Genomic DNA, 20,616 nt, shown 5'->3' with positions numbered 1-20,616 from the left:
AGCGAGGCCATTGTGCTTGCAAAGAATATATCCCCTGTCTTTATTTCCAGGCTGGAGCTTTTGAATCCCTTCTGCCCGCTGAGGAAATACACTGGCCCAGTGTCTGCCTGAACAAAGCCAGCGGCTGGGGCCATCTGTGCACACAAGGACAGCACGGTGGTGCTGGGGGCTTTGGCTCCTGGCTGCTGCTTGCAGTCAGCTGGGTCTAGGGGAGCGGAACCGAGCAGGTAGGGGCTGGCAGGGACACCCCCAGCTCTGCGCTGGGGACCCTGCCTTTGCTGCCATCCCTGCAGACAGCGAGCACCAGCCACCCCAAAGCAGCGTGGCATGGCAGATCCACGTCCACGTGCAGGGTTTCACCTCGATACGCGATGACTTGGGGCGGGGGGATAAGGAACAGCCCGGTGAGCTGATAAGGCATCAAAGTCCGGCGTGCCAGAATTGATTTCTGCTCTGCCCTGCAGCGCCCAGAGCTGCTTTGCTGTTCTTTAATCACCGCTATCAACAAATAATTGGCTTTATCCACATCTTAGCAGCTGGCAGGCAGCAGCCTGGCTTTGGGGCTTGCCGTGGGGCTGCTGAACGGTAACATTCACATCTCATCCTCCTCCTGCATACCCCCATAACTGCACAGAAAGAGGCAGGGCGTCCTTTCTCGCCTGCAGTTTGCACCCAGGAGCTTTGCTCGCAAGCCCAGCTCTTTGTGCTGGGTCAAACACGGTGGGGGCTGCACCCCTGCCCCTGCTTCCTCACCGGGGTCAGGCCGTCGTGGCTGGAGCGGAAAGCCAATTAGCAGCAGTTTAGCTTCATCAACTTTCTGAGCGAATGCAAGTTTTAATTAAACATCCCGTTTTAATTAGGCAGGCGTCACGTGCAGTAAGCTTGCCGCAGGATTCAGAGGCTGTAGGTCCTGTGCTTTAATTAAAAGAAGGAAGCACATGACTTCAGCTCCAGCATCTGTGACGGCTCCTCATCCTTCCAGGGGTGCGAGCAGAACAGCTGGGAGCAGATCTCTTCTTGCCATGGCTCGTTGTGCTGCCCTTCTACCTCTTTCACCCCTCTGTGAGCGCCCCACGGCCCCCATTCCCACCCCCATGGTTTGTGACAGCTCACGTCCCAGCAGTGTTAAGGCTGTGGGAGATGGGAGGGTGATCCAAGACAGCCAGCGTGGCTTCACCACGGGCAGATCCTGCACGGCGCCGTGCTCATCCCTGCCCCGAGACAGGAGGGACCCAAAGCCCGACAGAAATCCCTTTGTCAGCCGAGCCGGGGAAGGAAGGCTATTAGCGAGCACAGAAAGGGGATGGATTCTCTCCTAAGTGCTCCAGGGACAGAGATTTAAATGCTTAGCTCCCATTAATGCTAATGTGAATTACGGACGTCTCCTCTCGCTGCTTGGAAATGAGTGTCAGGAAAGGAGGCCAGCTATGTGGGAAGAACAAATGCACTTGTTTTTAAGACCGTGCTAAATAGGGTGTTTCTTCGTTGCACACTCATTCATTCCTCCATCCATGCTGGTCGGGGTGGGACGCTGCTCTGGTCCCATGCTGGGCCCAGGGGAGGTGCGGGTTGGATATGGGGAAAAAATTCTTCTCCAAAAGAGCAGTGCTGCCCAGGAGTGGTGGGGTCACTGTCCCTGGAGGTGTTCCAGAGCCGTGGGGATGTGGCACTGAGGGACGTGGGCAGTGGGGCATGGTGGGGTGGGCTGGGGTTGGGCTCGGGGATCTCGGAGGTCTTTTGCATCCTGAATGATTCTATGAATGTCCCAGTGCACGCTGGAGCACAATGGGTCTCCATCACTTTCCCCATTCTGCTGGGGCACAGCAGTCCCAGAGCGGGCTGGGAAACCCCAGGAATCCCTGGAGATTTTCCCCGTTGGTTTGTTTCCACGCGGAGATGCGCAAAGCACCACCCGAGCATTCCCCAACACCTCGCTGCCAGCCTTCATCTCCCCGTCCTCATTCTGTCCCCTGCTCGCACCCATGCGAGCTGCTGCCTGATTTTCTTGGGGCCAACCTGCAGCTGCCTCGTGTGCCCGGTGATCAGCCCTTCTCCGAAGCAATGGGCTGCTCCAAAGCTTGGGTTTGCTCCAGGGGCAGTGGCCTTTCAGGAAGGCATTAGAGATGCGTTGGCTGATGAGCTCCGCATCGCGGTGACACGGGCACGGTGTGTTACAAAGGGAGTGCAGAGATCACAAGGGTTATAGCAGCATCTCCTGAGCAGGTCATGTTTTGGGCTGCCGTTGGCTTGCTGTTGGGTTTCTTTGGTAGCCACACTCGGTTCCAGCCCCGCGGGCAGTGAGCTCGCATCCCTCCTGCACCATCCCAGTCCCCCAAGGGAGGGTGGATGGATGGACGTGACTTTCCCTTGAGCTCCCAGGGAAGCTTGCGGAGGAGGAGGGCTCCAAGCCCCCCAAACCCAGCACATGTGTGATGATGGCTAACACTCCTTTTCCCCTCCTTCTCCCAGGGCAACAGGATGCTTCCTGGCCCAGGAAGGCCGTGCTGGGACCCCAGTCCGTCCCCGCCACACTCACATCAGCTCCTCCAGCACACGAGGGAGTTTAGGACGTGGGTATGATGCTGCTTCTTCTTCCCCCTGCAGAGCCAGCTCTCCCAGGCCTTGAACGGGTTGTCAGACAGAGCCAAGGAGGCGAAAGAGTTCCTGGTCCAGCTCCGCAACATGGTGCAGCAAATCCAGGTACTGTGCTCAGCCCTTCCTGGGGATCTTCCGCCCCATCTCCCCAGCTCGCTTTGGGGGGGATCCTCTCCAAAGGGGCCCCCCAGTCAGCACCTGCCTCTTTTCATATCATCCTTCCCCAAAAGTGCTCCTCCTGAAGCTCTCTGTGTCATGGAGTGAGCAGACCTCACTCTTCCATAGGCAAATCCAAGGCCAGGGGTGCACACACCCCATATGCTGGCAGCACGGATTTGTGTGCTGCGGTGGCGTGGCTGTACACATAAAAAGAGCAGAAGGAAAGCCGTGCTGTGATGCTCTGCTCTGACCCACAGGAGAACAGCGTGGAGTTCGAGGCCTGCCTGGTGGCCCAATGTGACGCCCTCATCGACGCCCTCAACAGAAGGAAAGCCCAGCTGCTGTCCCGCGTCAACAAGGAGCACGAGCATAAGCTGAAGGTGAGCCCCTGGCTCAGAGAGCTTTGTGCAGGGCTGGCTCCAGAGCAGGGTGAGGTCGTGGTGCTGTTCGTTGCTGCAGAGCTGCTCATCCTGCTGTGCTTCTCACAGGAGCTGAATGAATTCCCTCTTGCTGCAGATGCTCAGCTCGCCCTGCTGGGTCCTGAGCAAAGCGCTGCTGCCTCCAAGTAGTTCTCACTGCGTTACTCCATCGCTGCACCAATTAGGAATGATTGGGTCGTTAGAGCCCTCCGTGCAGCATCCAGAGGCTGTTAGGTGACCTTGTTCGTGTCCCACGTTGCTTCTGAGCTCCCGGCCTGATCTTGCAGGATGCAGTGCTGTGAGTTCTGCTGGTTTCAGCAGGAGCTGCCAGTTTTGTCGTCAGGCAGGAGCAGGAATCGCGCCGTGTTCTGCTCTGCTTGAGGTGCTTGAGCACCTCAGGGTGATTGTTTCACCCAGCAGTGAAATGCTGGCACAGAGGGAGCTGGGATGCAGATCTCAACGTGAGCATCGAGGTCAGCTGAAAACAAGCTGAGCTCTGCACGCACCTCCTTTAAGCCCTCCCTTTCAAGCATTTCCATCATGTTCATTGTCCTACAGTCTTCTCCTTCACAGAATCATAGAAAAATCATTGAAAAGGACCTCAAAGATCATCGAGTTTCAACCCCCCTGCTGAGTGCAGGGTCGCCAACCACTAGACCAGGCTGCCCAGAGCCACGTCCAGCCTGGCCTTGAATGCCTCCAGGGATGGGGCATCCACAACCTCCTTGGGCAACCTGTTCCAGTGCTCCTTGCTGCAGCTTCTCCCCAGCCTCCCTCCAAAGCCCCCAGCAGGGTGGGTGAGCACACGATGCGGCGTTAGGCTCTGATCCACAGGTCCCATGTAGGTCCAGCTGAGCCAGGGAGCTGGACAATAGCAGCTTTGTGGGGCTGAGCCCTGCATGGGGACTTGCTGTCTGACAACAAAGCACAGCCCAAATAGGCAATGCCTCGCTGCCAGCCTGTAGATGCAGGGAGGACCCCTCTGTGGGCTCTCTTTCACTCTTGCCCTTCGGGGCATGGTTAATTAAAGCATAAAACATTTTCTTTGCTCAGCACAAACCACAGCGGCCTTTCACATTTTGGCCAGGGGAAGGAATCTGCTTCCCATGCCTTGCTCATCCCATATTGCTTGTCCCCCAGCTGATGCACGCATTCATCCTGCCCCATCCACACGTGCTACTATCTGGGCTTTGTCATTAGGCAGAAGCAGCACCCTACAAGTGCACTTCCAGCCCTGGGGTTTCAGGCTGGGCTCTTCAGTCAGCCCTCAAGTCTCCCTGCCTGGAGTACTGCGCTCTGTGGGAAGGGATGCTGCATGGCAGGAAGGGCTCTATGGGGACAGCAGCATCACTATCTGCTATGTAAAACCCAGAAGCTGCTCCCTTCTGCTCTGCAGCCTGTGCAGTGCTGGTCAGACTTTTAGCCCGAAATTATTAATTTTCCCTTCTAATTCCTGCGGGCAGGGGTAAACAAGAGCTGCTGCTGTGCTGCCTTTGCCTTTGGCTTGCATGGGGAGAGCTGTGGACCCACCTGAGGGCAGCTGAATCCTGCACTGTGAGATGTAACCCCCATGGCTGAGACACACAGCCCAGGTCAATGCGTGTCCTGGGGACAGGGGCAGAGAGGGTCTTGCCTGCTTTCACACGTGGAGGTGTCCCCTGCCACATCAGACCCCGCAGCCCTGTCCCCACCCTGCTCTTTGACCCAGGGGAGGGGGCTGCCTGGGTCACTGCTGCCTGGAGCAGCTTTCCCTTTGCCCCTACAAGGAGCCCCCAGGCAAAGGCAGCACCTGCAGCTCCCAGCTGGGCAAGCATTGTGCCTGGAGCAGCTGCACCTCCCCGGTGTCACTGAGGATGCAAAGGCTGGCACTGCCTGCAGGGGATGATGACAAAGCCTGCAGCTTTTGCTCGGAGGCTCTGCGGGGCTGGAAGCTTTGCAAAGGGAACAGGAGTCCCTGTCAGCAAGGAAGGCGTGCAGGGTTTGCACGCTCCACTTTGCACGCTCAGCCCATGGCTTGCTGTGCAGTGCTCCCAGTCTCATGGGGTGCCCGGAGTTGGGGTCAGCTCAGCTTCAGGACTGACCTACTTTAGCTTGACACACATTTCGTGGAGGCGGGCACCAGGCCAGGGCTGCTCGTGGGCCGACACTAATTGCGCCAAGGAATGAACTTGGAGGGGACGTCTCCCCGCTTTTCCCAAACCTCCCCCGAACTTGGATTCACAGCAAGAGCCAGGCTTTAAAAAATGGGATCTGGAGGAGCAGCGGGGCCGGGTTTTAAATTCCACCCCCAGGACAGACCTTGTCTGTTCTGCTCCTCTGGTTTCCAAAGGACTGATGTGGTGTTCCCAAAGGAAGATGCCCTATGGCACAAACGCTTTGGGCACGGGACATGCATGCTTCCTGCAGGGTTGCCCTGGAGAGAAGTGAGATACCTCTTGGAGCTTCAGTCTGTATGTGTTGGCATCTTCAGAGATGAAGTGCTGCTCCATGACCCTTCGTATGGGATGGCAGCCCCCAGCAGGGCTCATCCAGCCAAGGTTCACGCGAGGCTGCGTGCCGAGGGCTAAGAAGAGCAGGGAGATGAGGAAGACATTTGTGTAGAGATGAGTGCAGGTGCCTTCTAGGAGCGATATTAAAATGTAAATTATAGTTAATGTCATCTTGCAGGAAAGAAAAGCTCTGGAAATAAACTTCCTATTTTAAGGTGGTAGGGAGCTGCTGTGAGCGCGCAGCAAACGTCCTTTCTGCAGCCTGCAATTAGTAACCAGGTTCTGGCTGTTGCCTCCGTTGACGTGCAATGGGAAAAAAAGTGACAAAAGCAACCAGAAAGGAAATGTATGGAGCTGCCCCAACCCCCTCTCCAGCTGAGCTGGTGCTCTGTATCCCATAAGCCTTCTCCCAGAAGATGCCACCATTCAGTTCTCTCAGCAGAGCTTTGCAAACTGTCTATTTCCATGCTAAACCCAAGGCAGCTGGTGTTGCTGGCGGTCCAGTGAACACTGCCAGCCTCCTGAAGCTGCTCGCCTCGTTCCCTTCCACGAGTCAGAAGTTTGAGGAGCTTCCAGTTTTTTCTTTTGGCTCTTACTTGCATTACTTTGGTGTAATGAGGAGCTGAGATACCCCACCGAGTGGAAATGCCAGGGGACAGCAGCAGAGGAGAACCACTGCAATTAGCCTGCTGTTTCATGCTCCAGTTCTCCAGCTGAATGGGTTCTCGATCCCTGGGTGGGATCACATTGCTCCAGAAGGGCAGGGTTGCTGCTGAGGGGCAGCCCCAGTGGGACGGATGCTCTGGAGCTGCTGGGACTCCATGCACAGTGCAGCGGGAGCTGATTGTGCCCCAAGGCAAAGGGGGGCACTGCCAAGCAGCCGGCTGTGGAAGTGAGCAAGCCATTTCGGAGCCTGGGCTGCGGGTTGTGAGCCTGACGATGGCACTCAGCCTGTCCCTGGCTGTGCCAGCTCCAGCCAGCAGCACTGTGAGCCTCGCTGGGCTGGGGGCAGCGGGTGTTTGGCTCATCCCCTGCAAGCACAGAGCGCCCTGCTCCTCCTGGTTGGGAGCAGACCTCTGTTAGGGAGCAGACCTCTGTTAGCAGGGGTTGTCTGCTGGGAAGCTTGGGAAATAATCAGCCTTGCTTGGACGAGAGGACCCAGCTGGGGCTGACTGTGCAGCCAGGGAGCATCGGTCCTCAGTCCTCAGCCTCGCTCCTCAGCCTCGCTCCTCACCGGGCCAACGCTGCTTGCTGGCAGCACATGTAGGGCTGCTGATGACAGATGGCCGTTGCGCTGGTAATACTTGAAAAGCATCCTTTCGGGCAAGGAGAGGGCCGCAAATTCATTATCCTGGCCCAACCCGATGGAGGTTTAAGCTGCAAAGAAGATAAGAAGATTGTTTTCCCAATCCCATCTTTGCTGTCTTCCTGGCGGTGCGTGCGTTTCCCCGCAGGGCGCTTGCACGTGGAAGGGGCTGGCTCCGTGCAATGGCAGCGTGATCCCCACGTGCCGTTCCCAGCAGGCTGGGAATGCAGAACCCGTCTGTGGTTTAGCTGTGCCTGGGGACGTGCTGGGGATGTGCAGCCTATCTTGCAGCTGGGAGACTCAGTGTGCAACCCTTTGCAAGAGAGGGGCAGGAAACATCCTCCAACACGCTCTGCTTCTCCGAACGGAGAACAAGGTGGGAGCTCCCCCTGCTGCCCTGTCAGCTCGGCACACGGGGTGCGCTGGTGGTGGTGGTGATAACGATGCTGATGCAGCCCCAGCAAGCAGCAAATCCCCCCAAAACCAAGAGCCTGCCAGGGCAGCGTTCCCCACTGTCTCACAGAAGCCCCAAGCTGCAGAGCCGGTGATTCTTTTCTTCCTGCTAGGTGATTAAGCAGAGGTGATTAAATTATAATTAAGCAACACATGATCTGATTGATTGCCCTGCAGGAGCCGTCGCCCCCCTCTGCAGCCCAGGTTTGCTGGCTGCAGGAGGTTGGCACGTACCTGGGTTCACCTCCATCCCTCTGCCTGGCGCGGTGCTCTCAGAGCAGGCACTCGGCACAGCTGATTTTATTGCTGTGGTTGCTATTGCTGTGCTGAAGATGGGGCCGTGATGTGTTCATTCCTCCTGGAAATAGCAAACTGCCAGGTATTGCTCCTGGCTCCAGCACGAGCAGCCCAGCTGCGTTGAGGACAGAGCCCAGCGGCTGTGCTGGAGCGACGGAGGCAGGCAATTTCTGTGCGTGGAGCTAATGAGCCGTTCTGTCTGTTCCCCAGAGCCTTTGTCTCCTTTCGCGTTGACCACGTCCCTGTGCCAACGCTGCTCTCCTGGTGTCATTGCAGGTGGTGCGGGACCAGATTTCTCACTGCACGGTCAAGCTGCGGCAGACCACGGGGCTGATGGAGTACTGCCTGGAGGTCATCAAGGAGAACGACCCCAGCGGCTTCCTGCAGGTCAGTGCTCGGCTTCCACCCAGCCTGCAGGAGCAGCGGGAAGGCGTTGCACAGCCAGAGCCCTGGGGCTGCAGCGTAGTCAGAGGAGATGCAGTGAGAGTGGCGTCTCCGGCTTTCCCAGCCCTAAAATCAAGGGCCAGCCCCCTCGTCACCTCCAGGTTGCAGCAGGCAGAAGGCAGGGGCAGGCTGGAGGGTTGGGTGGAGGGGAAACTAATGAGGGCAAGCGGAGGGTCGTGCTCCTGGGCAGGAATGTCCACGGAAACTCCAGCAATCAGGGGACAGAGGTGGCAGTCTGGTAGGCACAGGGAAGGGGGACGAGGGGATGGGGACAAGGTTCAGCACGCAGCCCGCGTGGCCCTCGGTAGCTGAGGCTGCTCCCTGCCACCAGATCTCCGACGCTCTCATCAGGAGAGTGCACTTAACCGAGGACCAGTGGGGAAAAGGGACCCTCACACCCCGCATGACCACGGACTTTGACCTGAACCTTGACAACGGCCCCCTGCTGCAGTCCATCCATCAGCTCGACTTCGTGCAGATGAAAGGTAAGGGTGTTCCTCTGCTCGCGCTGGGTGCTTCCCTGCAACTCGTCACAGGGCAGGGCCAGCAGAGAAGAGGTTCCCATCCCTCCCAGCAAGTGGAGTTTGGGAGGTCGGGGGTCAGCCTGGCTTCACCAGGCCTCCAGATCAAACTTGCTTCTGTTTCTCAGTGGTAAAATGCAGACGACAGCTTTCCCCCCACTCCCCACTGCGAGTTCTTGGGCTCGTTTTGGGAGCAGGGAACAGCTGTGTCCCACTGCACCACACACAGGCAGGTCAGGGCTGGGGGCAGCTTTGCACGGTGCAGGTGCACGTTTGCAGCGTGATGAGGCCTTCCAAGAAAGGGCCTTTAATACTCATTAAGACAGTCAGCTCCTGTTTCCCATCTGGGTGGCCCTGGCAGCACTCCCTGGTCCCCAGGTGTCAGGGTTACTGCGGGCTGGAAACTACAGGAGATCTTTGGCTCAGCTCCACAAAGTGAGATAGATGAAATTCCGCTCATCTCTTCTTTGCACAGTCCTGCAGTTCATGCCACAGCCTCCCATTTTAGGAGAAATCCGACCTATTCTGCAAAGCCCAGTGGTTGCTGGTCTCTGCAGCTCTGGCATGCAGAGCTGGCTTGGCCCTGGGACAGTGCTGCATCCTCCATCCTCCAGCTGCACGCACGCGGCTCTGCTCCGCTCCTCCCCAGTGCTGCTAGCAGCCGGGGTCACCCTAATTCGTGTTTAGTTTCCTCCCCAGTGCCGGCCCCCCCGATCCTGCAGCTGGAGGAGTGCTGCACCCACAACAACAGTGCCACGCTGTCCTGGAAGCAGCCCCCCTTGTCCACGGTGCAGGTGGAAGGCTACATCCTGGAGCTCGATGACGGCAACGGAGGGCAGTTCAGGGTAAGTGCTGGGGGCACGGAGCCAGCCCTGCGGGACCAGCGAGCTGCCCAGGTTCTTGCAAGCACCCTCCTGCCTTGCAAACAGGAGACTTGCCCTGGGAAACCGATGGTGCAGACACGCCGAGGGCTTCTTGGGGGCCGGGGTTAGTTGGAGGGGTAGAAATACCTTTCCAGTGACCAACACGACTTGCAAGTGCGAAGGGCCTGTTTGAAGCTCCCATCTTTTTTAGGTTGCTAAATATTTCCTGCGAGGCGTGCTAATTGCTGCGAAAGTCTCACGGCTTGCCAGCTGCCGGCAAGCAGAGGTGTCGAAGGCCCGAGGGCTTTTAAATTGCTGTAATTACACAATTAAAATATGATTTTGCTCTGATCCGACACGCTGATAATGACCCAGGTGTGCTCCCATCCGCTGAGAGCGGGCGCGGCGACTGCCCGTCGCGTTTTCTGAGGGCATCCCTGAGAAACTCAGCTGGGCAGGAGCCAGAGCAGAGTCAGGGCAGGAAGAAAGGGAGCCTGCAGGCCAACCTGTGAGCCCTGGGGGGCAGGCACCCACCTGGGAAGGCAGGGGCCAGCTTCAAGTGCTGGCTCCTCACGCAGCATCACAGCAGGGTGCGGAGTCAGAGCGGGGCAGCAGAGCTTCCCCGTGCAGGCGAGCTCCCCGAGCAGAGCCTCCATCCACCCCTGTGGGATCTTCTAATTACAAGTCAATGCTTCCTGAACCAGGTGTTTTAGTAGACGTGTTCGCTGTCTGCTTCCACGGCCCTTGTTCCTTTGAACGGGAGCAGAAGCATGACATGTTGGTGAGTCAGCACCGCTTGGGTGAAACCGCTTTGTTTCCTTCCAAGGAACGCTTTGATCCCGCCATCCAGGAGCATGCAAAATTGTTTTCTGCGAGGGTTTTTCCGTGTCCCGGGCTCTCTGTGTTAATTCGTCTCTCTGGCAGATTTCCTCTGGGATTCAGTGGGAGCTTGGCTGGGACTGGTGCTTTACGAGTTGGTCCAATGTGAGCAGCGTATCTTTTCCCTGTAGAAATTGTACATTATTGCCAAGGGACGGAGCACGGAGTCATTCTGCTCGGCTTTAGCAACATGCGTGCTCATAAACCTGCCCCAGGCAGCAGAGCACGGAGTAGCAGGGGCAGGTGGGGTGCTCCCACCCCTGGGGTTGGGTGCTCCGGGCACTGCCATCCCTGCTGACTGACCCCCCCCCCCCCATATCCCTGTGCTTGCTCTGCAGGAGGTGTACGTGGGCAAGGAAACCATGTGCACGGTGGACGGGCTTCACTTCAACAGCACTTACAGCGCCCGCGTCAAAGCCTTCAACAAAACGGGAGTCAGCCCCTACAGCAAGACCCTGGTGCTGCAGACATCCGAGGGTAAGGCACTGCCACGGCCCCACAGCCCCACAGCCCCACAGCCCCACGTGCTCGGCTGCTGCTCATCCACACCCGTGGGGCACGTCACCAGCCCAGGCTTAGCGCTGCCGTACCGGGAATTCCACGCTCTCTGGGTCTCTGGGATCTGAGCAGCCACGGCAAGGAGACAGCACTGGGGGGGGTGGGGGGGAGGAAGGGCTGTGCCAGGAGCCTCGGGCGGCGCCCGCAGTTCTCTCTCATCCCCTTTCCTTTGCAGAAGGTGTTGTCTGGAGAGGAGCGGTGAAAAGTGTCCCAGAGTGAGGTGTTTTAAGGTTTGGGTTTGTATGACAACCCCAGGGAGACTCAGATGCCTGCACTAACTTTGTTTAAAAGCAGAAGGCACCAAGCATTGCTCCTGAGACACTAAGGGCTGTGCACGGCTGCAGAATGGCATCACCAGACAATGTCCCTTCAAGGCCCTGGCAGGGCAGGGACCATTGAGCCTCACAAATGTCCTTGCAGACCCAACAGGCAGCACCAGCACCGTCTGCAGAGCCACTCAGAGTATCCAGCACCCTCTTGCAGGTCGCAGGGGAGGCTCCTCGCCTGGCTTTAAGTGCATTTGTCACAGCAGGCTCTTAATCCATCACGGAAAATGGGCTTGCTTCTGATGCTCAGGTCGCAGGGCTCGGGGGGGGGGGCAGGCAGCCGGGCAGGAAGGGCTCGGCCCCAGCAGCACCTGCAGCTGGGGACAGAAGGGAGCGTGCAGCTCGGGGCTGGGGAAGAAGGTGAGCCCCTTCTTGCTGCAGAGCACAGTGGTGGATCTGAGCAGGGAGGAGAAAGGGTTTCCTGCTGCAAACTGGGCTGCGGAGTAGGAGCAGAGCAAGGCGACGCAGAGTGCTCGCATGGAGCGACGTCTGACAGGGAGGTGGAGCAGAGAGCAGACCTGCGACCAGCCCTTCTCTTCCAAGAGAATCCCAGAGCACATCCCAAACCTCACATCCGTCTGAGAGCTGCGTGTGCATCTGCAAAGCTGGGCACCGGCTGCAAGGAAGCTGCGGCATTGCTCTGGAGAGCTGAGGACGGGACAACCCAGAGCAGCCCCACACTGGGGTGGCTCCTGAAGTCAGCAGATGTCACCCACCTCTCTGCCTGGCTACAGCAGGCTGTGCAGGAGACAGCAGGGCTTCGGTTTCCCATCAGCTTTGTGCCTTTCGGGCTGCATTTGAGACACGGCGTCCTGCAGCTGTCCTGGGAGCTCGCTGGGTTCTTGCTGTGATCTTTCCAGCTCTGCTTTTGTCTGGTCGGTGCTGTCAGTGTCCATCCGAGCTCCACAATGCGGAGGAAGCTGGAGGAGAAAACAAGCTGTAGGTGGTCCCAGCAGGCCGGGTGGTGCTTGGGGCTGCTGCCCAGCACAGGGAGCACGCACACATCGCTCATCTGTGCCTCAGATGGAAGCTGGCTTTGCGTTGGATGGCATTTGCCATTGCTGCACAAAAAGAAAGAGGCAGACAAAGCAAACGGACCCGGAGCGCTTTCTGCTTTCAGCGGCAATCAGAGCTTTTTGGACTCAAAGGGCCATAAATTGCAGCTGCGTGCAGCTTCCAGACACCTGAGTGACGCGGTGACTGGGCCGCCTCGCACGTCCCCGCCATCCATCTGGGCTTTTATGTCCGTGCAGCAGCACCGGGCTTCTAAGTGCTGTTCTCACTGAAATGGCTTTCAGGCTTGGCTTTCCCCTTCAGCCCAGCTCCGTGGCTCGCTGCAAAGTGCTCCCGCGGGAGAGCAAGGAGGGACAAAAGAAGAGACAGGCACCGCACGAGGAGGACATGTCTGGGAGCACAGCCGTCCCGTTGTAAGTCTTTATGAGATGTTCTGCTTAGGGGTTGTTAGAGAACAGCAGGCTTCTGGCCCTGGCAGGCAACGTCTGACTTCTTGCATTGTCTGGTAGCGATAGGAGAAGGGGGAGTGGCGTTAAACTAAGAGAGGGGAAATGTAGCTTAGATAGTAGGAGGAAATTCTTTCCTTGGAGGGCCCAAAGCTGTGGGTGCCCCATCCCTGGAGGTGCCCGAGGCCGTGGATGGGGTCCTGGGCAGCCCAAGCTGGGGGGCACCCAGCCCACAGCTGATGGTCATTAAGATCCCCTCCAACCCAGCTATGCTGTGATAGCTGAATGCAAAGCTTACAGAAGTTAGCTTCTGCCCTCAGCATGCGGCGAGATGAGCTGTGGGGGCTGCGGGGGAGCGGAATGCCCTGCAGGGCGCCTGGCTTTTCCTCGGAGGAAACCAAAACCTCCTCCATAGGCTCCAAAGACTGCAGCAGTCCCTCAGCTGAGGAGCAGCATAACACCTTCCCTACCTGACACAGCGTCCGTCCCAGCCACGGAGTGACCTCCAGCAGCACGCTCTGAACCGGCATCATTTGGAAAGGGCTGAACAGCGCAAGGGAAAGGCACTACAAGGAGCTGCAGGAACTGCAGGTGCTGGTTAGGAGAGCCGTGAGCCTGGCTGCCCGCTGTGGCCCGTGCCCCTCGCTCTTGGTAGACATCAGAGGGCGCATCCTGACCTCGACATGAGCTCCACGCATTGACACGTTTTGCAGTGGTGTACCTAACCCGCTGCTGAACCCACTGATGCTCTCTGCTTCCGTAGCCTCATGCAGCAGCGGGTCCCAGAAGTTGGTGCCCGCCGTGCAAAGTGCTCCCTTTTGTCTGTTAGAACTCACAGGGGGACGGGAAGGCTGGGACAACAGTGCCTGGGATTGGAATGCGTGGAGGATGGGGGGTTCTACGTCTTGGCAATAGAGCAGCCCTTGCCAAGGCAGCAGGGAGGAGGTGGCAGGAGGTGACTGTCGGTGGTAGCAGGGAATGGGACGCAATGCCACGAGAGCTTCCCTCCAGCCTGACGTTTTGCTGTGAACCGCACGAGCTGAACTCTCACCGTGAGGCTCGGATGTGCTTTGACAGGTACAAAGACATACCGAGCTCACACCGCCCCGAGCAGCCTTTTGAGGGAGGAAGGTGGGTGCCTGGTGGTACTCAGGCCAACAGAGCTCGGCCCAGCCCTGCCAAATGCCTCTGCAGCATTACAACCCTAGCAGCCAAGCGACGCATCTCGCTTCCACGCCGGCCAGCGCTGTGCACAGTGCCCTGCCCCTCGCCCCGTGCCCGCACGCATTCGCTGCAGCCGAGGTCCGGGCGCGGGCAGCGCGCGGCCGCACGGCGCCGATGTCTGATCTCCGGTTTGCATTGATCTCACGTTTAGAAACGCAGTCAGAAGAACAGACCCTCCCTTTTCCAGTGCCTTTGGAAAGATTGCAGCTTCGTAGAATGAGTCCCTTCTCCTCCACCCTTAATCTACAACCCAGCTTCCCGGGGAGATCCTACTTTGAGCTAAGATCTTCGGCCCACCAGCTGAGCTTGCATTCTTCCTTACAGTCCCTGAATTCAGCCGGTGAGCCCTGTGCCTCTGGCATTTCTCTTGGTCTGTGCTTCTGGGCATCTCCAAAGTCTTTGTTTGTTATGTTGCGTTCTGTTTGTTTTTCCCATGACATGCGGGTGGCAGGGGGATGCTGTTCTGTTCGGCAGCGCCCCGCTCCCGACGCGTTGGGGCTTTCGGCGGTGTAGCTCCGGCGGTGTGTCCGTCCGTCCGTCCGTAGCAGCACGGTCAGCGTGAGGCGTGGGGCGATGCCGGGAGCGCACAGCAGAACCCTCATCTCTAGCTGGCATCGATCCTATGCTGAGACGCGGGCAGAGCTGACCCCCTCTACCCCCACCCCGGGAGGAACCCCTGGGTGCACTTGCACAGTTTGCTTCCCCTATGGAGGTGGGCTGGAGCTAGACTGTCCCTGAGGACCCCAAGAGCGCAGGCGCAGTGCATCTCCGAGCTGTTTTCTAACCAATCTTTGCGCATCCTCTGTCGCTAATGAATCCTGGGCCCCGATTCTTCCCCTGCTCTGGCTTTACACCGCTCCACCGGAGCGATTTGCAGCATCCTCCGCTGTAAGCCCACGAAGAATGGGGGTCCCCGATTGTTTTTATTTCCATCTCATAACCTGGAATGAAGAATGCCGCAGCATGACCGTGGCCGGAATAACCGGGGGCCTCGCGACTTTTATTTTCTTTGTGCTTTGTATGTTCCTTCTCATCATCCCGCTGATGTGCGCTGATGGCTTCCGCTCTGTCTCGTTACGGACGTTTCTGACTTTGTGTCCGCTGTGCCCGCGCCTCCCGCAGTGGCCGTGAGCATCGTGCGTGGAGTACGTGTTGCAGAGACGGGGCGGTGGGACGGGGCGGAGCGGGGCCGTGAGCACGCCGCGTGGCCCCGCCGCTCCGCGTTGCAGAACTGCATTGCGGCGATGCACAGAGACCCCAAAAAACAGCCTGTGCAGGTGGGGGTAGCCCCCCCCCCGGGTCTGGCACAGCCTGTGCGGGAGGAAGGCTGCAGTCCTCGGGGCTCCGAGGCCAAGAACAGCCCCAGAGGTCCCCATCGTCCCCCCCAGGTTGTGCTGGGAGCCCACTCCGTGCTCTCTGGCTTTCAATGAGTCAGGCCTCCCAGGGCTGCTTCGTTAGGGGTTGACTCCTCAGGAGTGCTTTGCAGGAGACCAGCTGTTCTTTCTTAGCTGTGATGTGTGAAATGCAGTATCTCTTTGTAGGATGCAATTTTGAGACACAAGGAACGCCTTACTCTCAATTAGGCAAGTATCTTTCTTACAATTAACCGGCACCTACTCCATGTTGGTCATCCTTTTTGTTTGATTGTTAACTTGACTTGGGCGGGTGAGCAGCATATCTCGTGCACACCCACCCTCCTTGCAGGGCGTTCCCGGATAGCAGGAGGCAAATTGGAAGGTCATGACCATATGCCGTAAAGGCATTTTAAGTTTTCCCCCTATGAAGAGAAGCATGAAGTCAGTGCTGTGCAAATGGCCCTCTAATTAAAAACCCAGCCTTCTGCTCAAAGCACTCCCGTTCATTCAGGATACTTGAGCATGTGCCAGACCCCGAGTAGATGATTAGCCCTCCTGCAGCTAATTGCGGTGCTGGGGTAGGCATGCGTCCATCAGGCTCACACCGCCTTCTCCAGGAGAAGTGGCACTCGCAGCCTGCACAGCCATCCTAATGGGATGGGATGGGGGAAGGAGTCCTCTGGAGGGCCCATCCTAGTGGGATTGGATGGGATGGAGGAGGAAGTCACCCACAGGTCCCATCCTGATGGGATGGGATGGGGAAGGAGTCCCCTGGAGCACTCTCCGTGTCCTCCAACCCGCACCCCCCATCCCCTCCCTGCATTTCAGTGTGCGCGCTGTGCTGAAAGCCAGAGAAGCAGGCAAGCTGAAATTGTTTCTGGTTCCTTCATTGACCGAATGCCAACTTTACGTGCTGTTTTCTTTCCCGCATGCCTCTCCTTGGGAATGACCACAGTTGACATTAAAAAAATGGTGGCAGGTACGGAATCGCTTCTGTCGGGTTGCGGCACTGGGGCACCCGCGTGCATGCGAGCTGCCCTGTGAAACCACCCAATGAACCGAGGAGTAAATCTCACCGGAGCGTTTTATCTTTAAAGCCGTGCTTCCTCCTTTGGGTGGGAGAGTGTTTGTGGAGGCGTCAGCCCACGGTCCGGTGACCGCTGGAGAAAACCACCTGTGAAAGCAGGATGGAGGCTCGTGCAACCCCGTGCCTCCGTCCTGTTGAGCACCGCTGTATCTGTCAGACTGCCAGGGACCGAGTCCGTGCTTACAGCCAGGCGTGGAGGTTTTGGGGCATTCCCGTGGGCTAGCTCCTGTCTCCTGCGTGGCCGGTTGCTCTGTAGGGATGTGGAGCGCTGTTCCCTTTTGGTTGCCAGAGCCGCCAGCTTTCCAAGACACACACGCAGTTTACCTGCTCGTCCTCAGATTAACCTTCCCACCCCGAGCCTGACCCGTAGCCAGAAGAGTGAGCGTGGACCCCTGTGTTAGCCAGCAGCTGGCTGGGATCGCACGCCTCCTTCTGCTAGGGCCAGGCTTTAGGAGACGGTGACGATCCTGCGCGCTCCGGGGCTGAGCTGCGGATGGGCAGGGACCTGGGGAGCAGCAGAACAGAGCTCAGCTCACTGGGTCCCAGCCATAACACCCCAGCCCACCCCGCATTCCGCAGCCCGGCCCTCGCTGGCCACTCTTCGCTCGCTCTTGGCCCTGCATGGAGCATGCGCTGTCTCTGTGCGGTCCCCGTGGCTCGGTCGTGGAAGGCCGCGTTCCCGTTGGCCTAACCTTCCGCCATTCATTTATTCCAGTAGCTTGGTTCTCTTTCGATCCCGCCTCCGCACACGCTGACATCATCTTTTCCAACGACAACCTGACTGTCACCTGCAACAGCTACGATGACAGGGTCGTGCTGGGCAAAACGGGCTTTTCCAAAGGGCTGCACTACTGGGAGCTGTCCATCGATCGTTACGACAACCACCCGGACCCGGCCTTCGGCGTGGCGCGCATCGACGTCCTGAAGGACGCCATGTTGGGCAAGGACGACAAGGCCTGGGCCATGTACGTGGACAACAACCGCAGCTGGTTCATGCACAACAACTCACACACCAACAGGTACGCACTCTGCACCCGGGCACGGCTCCATTGTGAGACTGTGTGCCTTGTCCGCCCGCAGGAGGGGTGAATTGGCTCCTCGTCACCTTTATTGGAGGATGTGCCCTTGCCCAAAGCAAAAGACAGCCCCTGCTGCACTGGCTCGTTGCTACAGCTATTTCTTCCCTACGCTGGCTCTTCCATTAGCACCCAGAGCCTTGTAGTTCCCGCTGCAAGAAAGTACTGGTTGCATTTAAACTGGTAGATGGCACAAGGGGCAACAGTTTCCAACTGAAAGAGGGGAAGTTAGGTCAGACGGCAGGAGGAAGTTCTTCACCATGCGAGCAGTGAGGCCCTGGCACTGCTGCCCAGAGAGCTGTGGGTGCCCCATCCCTGGAGGTGCCCAATGCCATGGATGGGGCCCTGGGCAGCCTGAGTTGGTGGTTGAAACTGGATGGGCTTCAGGGTCTCTTCCAACCCAATCATGCTGTGATTCTATGGCAGGGGCTTGGAACTGGGTGGGTTTTAAGACTCCTTCCAGCCCAACCATTCTGTGATTCATTTATCCCTGTGCCAGGAGCACAAGGGATGTGATGCCACGGAGATGCTGTGACTTTCTCTTCGCTCCCGCAGGACCGAGGGTGGGATAACGAAAGGTGCCACGGTGGGAGTGCTGCTGGATTTGACCAGGAGGACCTTGACGTTCTCCATTAACGAGGACCAGCAGGGGCCTGTCGCCTTTGAGAACTTGGAGGGCCTGTTCTTCCCAGCAGTCAGCCTCAACAGGAACGTGCAGGTACGTGCTTTGGCCGTGCTCTGGGAGCAGAGGCTTGACCACAGCAGCCAACCCTGTGTCAGAGCTCGTGGGCAGACTCTCCCTCTTCTCAGCCGTCGCTGCAGTGTGTGATGATGCTTTGCAGCATGGGGACTTTCTGGAGCGGGGAGGGCTCTTGTGCAGCAGGGGCGGCTTGCGAAAAGCTGCTGCACAGTAACCCTCCTGCAAGTCTCTTAAGATCAGCACTGGCCTTTGTGCAGCAGCTGCTCCTCCAGCTCCATGCCCCAGGCTTTCCATCAGGGCTGCCGAGGCATCGGGGCTCCCCTGGCTGGTGGGGTTTGACAGCTCCATTTTGCGATGGTTCCCTGCAGGAGCCTCACCAGCTCCCCCATCTCTCCAGGGTGCTAAACAGGAGCATTACCGGGAAGAAACGCATCTCTTAAAGCCTCTTTTCCTCTGGGGAGTTTCAAACCCCTCTTCTCTCCCTCTCTCCCAAGATCTCTGCTATCCTGAACATCACCAAGTGGTGGCTTCCTGGGCCTCTCTGGTATTTTCATCTTTCATTTCCCCTTCTCACCAATCTCACTCCTGCTCTCATCGACCCCAGCGAGTCTCCACGTTCCCGCAGCGTGGCTGTGGCACATCCCCTTGGTCACTGCTTGCTCCTCCAGCACTGCACAAGCCCATCTGTCTGCACTGCTTTTAGGGGATGCTTATTGGTGTAGCACAAATGGCCTTCTCCACGGTGGGTTTAATTCCTACCACAATCCTTCACACTGCCCTAAGAGACGGGAGCATTTCTAGAGCCCTTCTGGTTTCTGGCAGCTCAGTGTGCAAGGCAGAGCTTGGAATCCCCCGGCATTAAGGACGTCCCAGGGGATGCTGATAAAAGGCTGCTAATAAACCCAAGCCCTTCATTATCCTCCTTCAAAGGTGCGTGAGTAATTACAATGACTCTAATCAGGATGGAAATAATTGTATCATAGACAAAGTTTTCTATAAATCCGCATCTGAAGGAGAAAATGCCTCTGAACTAACTGCTCAGTAAAAGAAGGAATTATGCTTTCCTCCCAAATCAAAGCGTTTGGGGAGGGAGCTGAATTACCCAGCACAGCAGCCCGGCACACGCGTGTGTGCGCAGGACTCGGCCCCTCGCCCGGGATGGCTGCGAGCGGTGAGCATCACCCCCAGCATCCTCCACCCTCGCTCTGTCTCCTTGCAGGTGACGCTGCACACGGGGCTGCCGGTCCCCGACTTCTACGCCTCGCGCTCGGCCATGCAGTGAGGATGCTGCGGCACGAGGCGGCACCGAGCTGCGAGCGGCGGGGGCGGCCAGGAGGGAAGGAGGAACCCGGCTTTGGCAGTCTTCGTTTTCCACCCGCCAGCGCTGTCCTGTGTGTGTGCGCTTCGCTGTTTAGCTCTTTTTGGCTGATGAAGTACCTAGGTAGCCCGAGATGTTCCTGTGTCCGCTTTTAGGTTCGGTTTTACCCCTTTGAGTTGGGGCTTGGAGTTGCCATGAGAGCTTCCCGTCCTGCGTCCCGCTGCAGCTGGCCAGGCCGCATGGCCGGGCTGTAGGAGCGGGGGACCCCCCCGGAAAGCTTTCTCCCCCTCCAGCCCCATTCCTTTGCAGGATATTTCTTTCCCCGTGGCCTTTCTTGCAGAGCACCTCTGCCACGCGCCGGGGTCAGCCCCGGATTGCTACTGGTCCCTGTGGAGCCCGGGGATGCCCCCACTACAGCACCCCGCTGCTGTTGGGGTGTTGCAGCTCCCAGCAAAGGCAGCAGCACCCTGGGGCGATGCTCCATGGCTGGGGTTAAACCACAGCCACCTGCCGGAGAGCAGCTGCGTCGTTGCCGGGGTCAGCGCCGGGCTCACGCGGAGCAGTGAGCAGAACTGGTCCCATCATTGTGCCCCCCAAAGGCTGGACACAGCAGGGGCAGGATTTAGGGCAAATCCAGCGCCGAGTGCTCCCCCTGGCTCCCCACAAACCAGCGCCACAGCCATACACCGTGCTGCTCCTCGGAAGTGAGCATTTCTTTTTGTACAGCCGCAGTATCAAACCTCGCCTTAAATACTGCCCGGTAGCATCCTTCCCTTGGCAGGAAACCTCGCTCAGCAGCGAGGTTCCGATGGGGAGCTCGGGGACGGGGAGCACGGATTGCTGACCAGCACTCAGGAACCCGTGCCCGTGCCCCCGGCGGCGACCTAGGCGCTGGGCAGTGCCGTGCCCGCCGCCCGCACACGCTCCCACCCGAGGGCCATGCATGCGCTTGTCCCCACGCTTTGCTTTGCGGTCCTTCGCCGTCCCCCTCCCAGCGGCGGCGCTGCCCGTGCCATCGGAAAGCCGTGGCTCGTCGGCCCCGGTCCGGCAGAACGACTGTACATAGGTCACCCCCTCCCCACCGCCC

The 20,616-nt window shown here is 58.3% G+C and overlaps 1 protein-coding gene across 5 annotated transcripts in view; it reads left to right on the top strand.

Annotated features, from left to right (window-relative positions):
• TRIM9 (tripartite motif containing 9) overlaps window positions 1-20,610 on the top strand; it is a 33,455-nt gene extending 12,845 nt beyond the window's left edge. Inside the window, exons 2-13 of one of the 5 annotated variants that reach the window (XM_021402897.1) lie at window positions 2,605-2,700; window positions 3,012-3,134; window positions 7,995-8,105; window positions 8,494-8,647; window positions 9,371-9,528; window positions 10,764-10,902; window positions 14,145-14,333; window positions 15,535-15,576; window positions 16,304-16,327; window positions 17,151-17,454; window positions 18,067-18,229; window positions 19,431-20,610. In XM_021402897.1, coding sequence (XP_021258572.1) covers window positions 2,605-2,700; window positions 3,012-3,134; window positions 7,995-8,105; window positions 8,494-8,647; window positions 9,371-9,528; window positions 10,764-10,902; window positions 14,145-14,333; window positions 15,535-15,576; window positions 16,304-16,327; window positions 17,151-17,454; window positions 18,067-18,229; window positions 19,431-19,493 — 1,566 coding nt within the window. In that variant the 3' untranslated portion in view covers window positions 19,494-20,610. The other 4 variants (XR_002440459.1, XM_021402896.1, XM_021402895.1 and 1 more) reach the window with 4 other exon arrangements.

This window comes from Numida meleagris, chromosome 6 (genome assembly GCF_002078875.1).
Source record: "Numida meleagris isolate 19003 breed g44 Domestic line chromosome 6, NumMel1.0, whole genome shotgun sequence".
NCBI classification, from domain to species: domain Eukaryota; kingdom Metazoa; phylum Chordata; class Aves; order Galliformes; family Numididae; genus Numida; species Numida meleagris.
The sequence above is the reverse complement of the archived record's forward strand: the minus strand, read 5'-3'. Positions and strand labels throughout refer to the sequence as shown.